Genomic DNA, 8,344 nt, shown 5'->3' with positions numbered 1-8,344 from the left:
ATAGAAGTTAGCCATACATAAGAACATGACGGTAAAGAAGAACAAAAATGCATCATGCACATAGATATACCTTCATGGCCTTGAAGCTCCACTGGTTCCTGTTTCCTTAGCCGTGTGTCCCGTCGGCTCCACGGTTAGCCCGGCCCTTGATGCTCTTGGCAGCAAAATCTGCATCGGCGCCGAGCCACCTATCCACCAAACTCGCCCATCCGTCATGCCTTCCATAGCACCAACGAGGAACAACCTATGCAAATTTTGGAAGCATGACATGTGAGCACGAAACATAGAGTTGACTGCTTGAAACAATGAAAACTTAGTAATAGTTACCATCATGAACTGCTCCCTGTTCAAGGTAAGTCGCTGCTTCTGCGCTTGACTTTTGGTCATCTTTTGGTGCAGGTAGTAGTGGTAGTACTGCGAGACGGCAACCCAGCGCACCTCGTACTGCAACTGACGAGCTTTCTTCTTCGCAGCCGCAAGCAAGACCACGTCGGCTCTGGCCTTGTGCTCGTCAAGAACTCTATAGAGTTGCTGCATAAACCAGAAGCAAACAAGGCATGAGTTGAGTGATCCAATGATAAACTATGAACGAAACTGAAGACAAGTGATTCAGAAGAGAACTTACCCAAAATTTGGTGATCACGGCCTTAGCGGCCGTCCCGTACTCTGCGTTGCTGCAAGCCTCGTAGTGGGCCTAGCTCGTGGCCAAAACCCGCAGCTGCAGGTCCCTGTCTGGCCGCGGGCAGAATAGGCCAGGCCAAAAGTGCTTCAACAGGACAGTGATAAGGCCGTTCGGTTTACGGCCATTTCCGCGAAGGATCCAGTTTCTGCAAAAGAATCAAATGATTGCCATGTGTACAATAAGAAAATGTTGTCATGTGTTGAAAATATGATTGAGAGGCACTTACTCTGTCCCCACAGGTTCAATGAGCCACTTGTGCTCCTCGATAGAAGGTGGTGTAGGTAGTCCGGCATTACCACGCAGCCACCCCTGCGGAGCACCCGGTGGCAAGTCACCCCACAACTCGGGATCAACCTCCCCTCCACCCTCCTCGCCCTCCTCCTCACCCTCCTCCTCGGCCTCCTCCTCCTCACCCTCCTCCTCGGCCTCCTCCTCCTCACCCTCCTCCTCGGCCTCCTCCTCCTCGCCATCAGGAACATACTCCTCCTCCTCAGACTCAGAAGGTGCCTCTGTATGGGAGGGCATCGAAGAAGACCCTCCTATTTCGGACACGGCCCGGAGTTTTTTGCCCCGGCTGCCTCTCCCCCCACCTCCTCCTCCTCTAGGGGCTCTCCCCCCACCGCCTCCTCCTCTAGGGTCTCCTCCCCCGACCCCTCCACCTCCCTGTGAGGTGTCATCCTCGCGTAGTCGGGAGGGAACCTTGTGGGCTCGTCCACTCCGAGTAAGTCCTTTAAATTTACTGAGGAAACTGGCACCGTTGGACTTGCCCATGATTAGCAAACCTGCATTGAGAAGAGAATAAACAATTAGTAAGGATATCAATTAAACAAGCATACAGGAAAAACATTAATACCAGAAGAGCACATTAAGCATACTATTTTAATGATCATTAAAAGAACTTACATTTTCTAGAACCCATATGAATCATCACTATTGTAATCTATTTGTGGAGCGGTCTCATCATCACTATCACGCATATCTTCTTCGTTGTCTGACGGAGGTGGAGGCTCTTCCTCATCGTCAGCGTCTTCATTTAACTTTTCAAGCATAATTATGTCTCTTTGATTCACAACTGCCTCACCATCAATCCGTGCGTCGTTGTCGTTTGGGTCCAGGTCAACATAACCCAAGTCATCATCCTCGTTGTTTCGGACCACGTCATCATGTTCCTCTTGATAGAACAGTCCCTCGTATATCATGGGGTTTATGTTGTAGTAATCATCATCGTTCGGGTCCGGTAGCTTACCATACGGCGACACCTTGAACACAACTTCCCAACCCTTTAGGTACTCTTTCTGGCATGGGTAAGGCAGATAATATACTTGTGTGGCCTGGGTAGCGGCGATAAAGAGATCAGCTCCGGCATAGACGTTTGATGGTTTAACTTCAACTAAACCAACAGAAGGCGTATGTCTCAGGCCCTTTTTGGGGTCGAACCATCGGCATTTGAACACAGTGAGACTTAGGTGTTCGCGGCCAAGTTTGAATGTAAGCTCGTATATTTTTCCTACCCTTCCGTAGTAATCTATTTTATTATCTCCTTCAGTGAAGACTCCGGTATTTATGGTTTTGGGATCAGGCCGACTGTTCTGGTGCTCCTCTGTATGGAAGCGATACCCATTCACATCATACTTTTCGCATGTCATGACGACAGGGTCAAAACCCATGGAAACCCATCTCAATTCTTCATCCATTGATTCGGTCGGATCATTTCCCTACAAGTTCAATTGAAATTATAGGGTGCATGAGTTTAATTGAAATTATAGGGTGCATGAGTTTAATTGAAAGTGTGAAAAATTACTTTCTCCATGAACCACGCAACGAAATTTTTCCTTCCATCAGCACCCTTTCGGAGAAGAGCAAGTGCCTCCGCTTCAGTAGGAGGCAGCATTCCTGTCCATTCTTCTTCAACGAATCGACTACAATAAGAAAAGCGGTATAAGAACTAGGCAAAGTGAACATAACGAATTGACTAAAAGAATGGTGCAAAGGTATTACCTCATCCACTCATCCTCAACTTCCTTGATGTTGTGCAAGATATAGAACATGACATCCTCCCACTCATCTCGTGGCATGACATAAGATGTCGAGCATCCAGCCCTGCCACCTTGCCCGGTGAATAAAGGCAACTTGGGTTTATATTTGGGTTCTTCTGTATTGTATCGAGACACCTTATTGTGCAACGTGGGAACATGGTCCGGATAGTAGGCTGTCCTGAGGTCTGCCACCTCCTCTAGGATAACTGCCTCAGCTATGGAAGCTTCAATCTTAGCTTTGTTTCCACATTTCTGTCTCAGATGCTTGTTCTGTCTCTCAGGGCCGTACTGCCAATGATACTGCACAGGGCCCCCCAACAATACCTCGTTCGCAAGGTGCAAAATGAGATGTGTCATCGGAGTAAAGAAGCCTGGCGGGAAGATCTTCTCTAGCTTGCATATCAACTCCGGCGCCTTCTTATGCATTTCTTTTATCTTCCCAGGACATACTTCTTTAGCACAAAGCGTTCGGAAGAAATGGCTTAACTCTGCAAGCACACGCCAGACACGCTCGGGAACATAGCCCCGAACCATCACCGGCATAATCCGCTCAATCCATACATGATAGTCATGACTCTTGAGCCCGGTCACTCTGCCCGTTGAAAGATTGACCCCCTTACTTATATTCGACGCATAACCATCAGTGAACTTCACGACGTGTTTCAGCCACTTGAATGCCTCCATCTTATGATCCTTTTTAAGTACGAAGTCAGCATCTGGCTTGAACCAAGATTTTCGACTGCCTGTGGGAGGTTGCATGTGAAGACGTGGTCTATCACAAATATTCTGTTGATCGACTCTAGCATTAACATTATCCTTTGTCTTATCAGGAATGTTGAGGATCGTGTTAAAAAGGGACTCTGCGACATTCTTTTCGGTGTGCATCACGTCGATGTTGTATGGAAGTTTGAGGTCCTTAAAATAGGGAAGCTGCGTGAAGGGGGTAATGTGAGTCCAGTTGTGCGTCCACCCGGTTGTGTTAGGTCAGCCCATAGGAACACTTTGGAGCAACATCCGGGCCAGGCCCACAGCAAGATCCCCTCCGTGTAGACCCGACGCATCCGTTTTCCTCCTCCAGGTGCCGGCGATGGCGCCGTCCGTGAGGGGGCCGAACCCCGGAGACGCGTGCCGCCTCTTCAGACATGCCACCACACCACCCTGCATGTATGAGGGGCCGGTGCGACGCTCCGGTGGCATTGCTACCCCCCATCCCCCCAGGGCCCGCGTCCCGCCTAACCCTGGAGCGGTTGACCACGAGATCTAACCCTTTGACTTTCCACGGACGAGCTTTGAACAGTGGACCTCTCCACCCAGTTGTGTCAGGTCAGCTCAGAGGGACACCTGGGAGCAACATCCGGGCCAAACCGACAGCTACATCCCCTCCGTGTAGACCCGATGCGTCCGTTTTCCCCCTCCAGGTGCCGCCTCTTTGGACATGCCACAACACCACCCCGCATGTATGAGGGCCCGGTACGACGCTCCGGTGGCATTGCTACCCCTCCAGGGCCCCCGTCCCGCCTAACCCTGGAGCGGTTGACCACGAGATCTAGCCTTTTGACTTCCCACGGACGGGCTTTGACCAGTGGACCTCTCCACCCGGTTGTGTTAGGTCGGCCCAGAGGGACACCCGGGAGCAACATCCGGGCCAAAACCACAGCTACATCCACTCCGTGTAGACCCGACGCGTCCGTTTCCCCCCTCCAGGTGCCGGCGGCGGCGCCGTCCATGAGGGGGGCACACCGCGGATGTGAGGGGGGTCACTCTCTGGAGACGGGTGTCGGGCATTTGCAACTGCCACAAAACTTCTGTCGGCATAGCTGTTTTTGATTTTAATAAAATATAAGGATCTATATTTAAAAGAACATGACCGCACATTATTAACGTGCTCGAAAAAAATACAAACTATATATATATATATTCATAATATATGAAAAAATACAAACTACATATATATTCATATGTATGTTTATATTTAACATGTTACATGTTAGTTGATATGATAATACATAAAAAAGCATTAAAAAATATGTACCGAAAATAGATCCGACCAGCGTGCCGCGGATCACTGACGTGGCAGATATGCCGACGGCAGCCGTCGGCATAGGCTCTGCATGGTGCGGCCTGGATCAATGACGTGGCCTGCGGACCTATGCCGACGGCCCCCCGTCTAGGCCGTCGGCATAGCTCTGACGCCGTTAGCCAGGGGGTGGCCGGGCCCCACGTGTATGCCGACGGCCTATGTAAGCCGACGGGAGCTGTCGGCGTATATGTAGCTAGGCCGACGGCCATTCTATGCCGACGGGTACCGTCGGCTTATCTCTGCGTAACCCAACGGCCTTTGTACGCCGACGGCCAGAACCAGGCTGTCGGCATATCTCCCAGGAAGCCGACGAGGGCCGTCGGCATTGTTTTGGCCGTCGGGGTATGGCCTTGTTCCGGTAGTGAGAGAGCAGACGGAAAACATGGTATGATTAAGTGATCAAATGGGTGACAGCGGCAACAGGGATAGAAAAGGGGCCCTTGCGCCCAAAAACTAGCTACTCAGTCATGGTTACAATTCCATGGGAGCAGCCAAACACTGTCTTGAATATGTGGAGCCATGAGGCAGTTTCAGGGTCAGGGCAGCAACCAAGAAGTTCACACCACCAGTAACTTTTCTTCCCGCAAAAGAAAAACATATAAAAAACAAAGTAAAAGCAAAGAGACACATGCCAATTACAAAGAGATCGAGCGTACTTTCTAGCGGGTACATGCACTTGCAGGGTGGATCGACCTTCTCAATTAACTCCACCAGCCAACGACCTGGCAGCGACGGGCATCAATTGCTCAATCAATCCTGCTGCATGTTCACCGTTCCCCTATTTATACCCTCCACGCCACACCCTTTCCTCCACACCATCACACTCCACCAGCTTAACCACACTCATCTGATCACCCACTAGCTAGCCAGCTAGCAGCTTAAGGAACTAGCTTGCAGCTAGCGATCCATGGCTCGTCTCAACAGCAAGGCTGTGGCGGCCGCCGTGGTCCTGGCGGCGGTGGTGCTGATGATGGCCGGCAGGGAGGCCTCGGCGGCGCTGTCGTGCGGGCAGGTGGACTCCAAGCTCGCGCCGTGCGTGGCGTACGTGACGGGGAGGGCGTCCTCGATCAGCAAGGAGTGCTGCTCCGGCGTGCAGGGGCTGAACGGCCTGGCCCGCAGCAGCCCGGACCGCAAGATAGCGTGCAGGTGCCTCAAGAGCCTCGCCACCAGCATCAAGTCCATCAACATGGGCAAGGTCTCCGGCGTGCCCGGCAAGTGCGGCGTCAGCGTGCCCTTCCCCATCAGCATGTCCACCAACTGCAACAAGTATGTTCTAATCTTTCGGTCTACTCATCCAAATGCATGCATTTTCATCTTCTCGCGCAGCCGTGTAGTCCAGATCTTGTGCATATTTCCATGTGGCGCTACTCCATAACCGTCTGTTTCCACGTTATAAAAAGCAAACGGTTTTTTACACCAGGCAATACAAACAATATGACTCCCCAAAAAGGAGGAAAAATAGAACAACTCATGAGCAAACACGTACAAGCATAGTATTTTCTTAAGAGCTAGGAGTAGGAAGTAAATATATAGTAACAAAACAGTGATATTAAGTTCATATTTTAAGAAATACGGTCGATTGTGTTTTTTTAGCATGTTACATCTGCCGTGTTTTTCTCTGACATAATATATATGTCTTATTCTTATGCAGTGTCAACTAGTTCAATATATAATCCTTCCTACGTGCATGCATGGACGCGCTTGCGTGGAGCTTAATTTCTACGTTGATGGAGTGCTCATACGATGTTGAGCTACTAAAAAATAAAATGAAGTTGCCTGTGTGTGTTATTTCAGTAGTGTGTCTATGTCTGTACCTTGCACACACACTGTGTGTGCATATATATTTATGCGACATGTATGCACGCGTCCGTATGCGTGAGTGAACTGTCAACTCCTTGCTGTACTCCAGTCCTAGCCGATGTGTACGTCTGATGTGCCTGACCTACTTGTTCAGGCAATTAATGAATAGTAATTGTTTTCCTAATTATTGATGTGCATGGATGTTCAGGTATGTGTGTACCTAGCTATTGCACCATCCAGCAGTATGATGGAACATTGGACACTATACGGATGTTTTGAGCCAGAAGATGCATGCGTGCAATACGCGCCGTGGCCACTTTTGTGTTCCAAATGAACGAGATCTCCACTAGTTTGGACTTTCTGTGTCATGATTTTGTACTCCACAACACAATATACCGCTCCAAATTAACTACGAGACGTTTTCCTTCTAATGCCCAGGCTCCGTTAGCACGCATGCAGGTTAGGGAAAACACTCAAACAGAAAAACACACAAGAACTTTTTAAATAGAAACACACGCAAGAAGCAAAGAATGAAAGCACATGAAAATATCTAAAGCAGAACTGAAAACCCCTAACAGCGGCGGAGCTACCATTGTAGCGTTGGGTGCAGTTGAACCCAACAAAAGCTGCTGGTTACGTATGTATAGGTAGGCCTTATTAGGCCTGAACCCAATAAAATAATTAGGCTGACCCCATCAAAAAAGGCCGAACAAGGCCGAAAAGGCCCATAAGCAAATTGCCTTGGTCAGGGTGCCCCAGTACGCAGGTCTCTCCATGCTGAATTGTACTCGTACGTTTCCCACGCAGCAGCCGCCAAGCCTTCGGTTCCCGAATTCACATCTAGCCTCTCTTCTCTCGTCTCCATTTTTTTTTTTTGCGGGTGAAAAGAAATTCTCTCGTCTCCATTGTTCGCCCATACCTCCGTCGTCGAACCCTGAAGCAAGTAGATAACGGCGGCAAGCCATCTATTAAATTCCAAATTTAAGGTACTGACCCGTGAGATCAGATCACTACATCTTCCTCTCTTTTGTGCTCTGTCTAACATAATAGTCTGGCATGCCAATTATTATGCCCTAGTATGCTTATTGCTCTTTCATGGATTTCGATTGATCTAGATTTGGAACGATATTCTTGAGAGAGAAATCAATGACCACATCTAGACAATATGGTGCAGGCAAGTCCAGGTCTCCCACTAGACGTAGACAAAGTGTGTCAAATGTCATTGCAAGTAAATCTTCCAAAGAATTAGAGAAATTAATTTAGGTCAGTTGCCTTATGATAAGTCTGATCGGAACAGAATTTCAATGCACATGAGAAATCCTAAGAAGGAAAATGGGATTATGCACATATATTTTGCGAAGGGACCTTAGAGGCGATTGTCTAATTTTTTGTTATCGACGGAGAGAAATTTGAAGATACTCGATGGAGACTTAATGTTGTCAAGAAAAAATTACACAATAAAATGGGTGATGAGTCGATAACTGATTGTCTGATTTGACATATGAAGAAAGATATGTTTTCTACCATTAGTAATGATGCAATATTTGATCTTGTCAATATGCTGAGAAATTAAAAGGGGGGACACTATACGAGCATCAATCTTTTTTCTATCAATAGTACTTATTTTAAGCTTATCAAACTAACTTCTTCTTTTTCCAATGCCTTCAGGAAATTGAGAAGCTATACCCGAGCTATGAATTAATTTTGCTCCTCCTTCATTTATACTTCGGAATGAGTAATATCTAA

General features: G+C 48.3%; 1 protein-coding gene across 1 annotated transcript; it reads left to right on the top strand.

The window, feature by feature from the left end:
• The first annotated feature begins 5,619 nt into the window (after positions 1-5,619).
• LOC543095 (probable non-specific lipid-transfer protein 3) lies at positions 5,620-6,799 on the top strand. The gene is made up of 2 exons (NM_001427939.1): positions 5,620-6,064; positions 6,450-6,799. The coding sequence occupies exons 1-2, from the start codon at positions 5,706-5,708 to the stop codon at positions 6,457-6,459; spliced, it is 369 nt and encodes a 122-aa protein (NP_001414868.1). The 5' UTR covers positions 5,620-5,705; the 3' UTR covers positions 6,460-6,799.
• The last annotated feature ends 1,545 nt before the right edge of the window (positions 6,800-8,344 follow it).

The sequence above is a fragment of the Triticum aestivum genome, chromosome 5B, assembly GCF_018294505.1.
Source record: "Triticum aestivum cultivar Chinese Spring chromosome 5B, IWGSC CS RefSeq v2.1, whole genome shotgun sequence".
Taxonomy (NCBI): Eukaryota; Viridiplantae; Streptophyta; class Magnoliopsida; order Poales; family Poaceae; genus Triticum; species Triticum aestivum.
This window is presented reverse-complemented; position numbering and strand designations above follow the sequence as displayed.

Bases quoted from the DNA above. Each gene is read 5' to 3' on its own strand.
- LOC543095 (NM_001427939.1), top strand. From the start codon at position 5,706: ATGGCTCGTCTCAACAGCAAGGCTGTGGCGGCCGCCGTGGTCCTGGCG.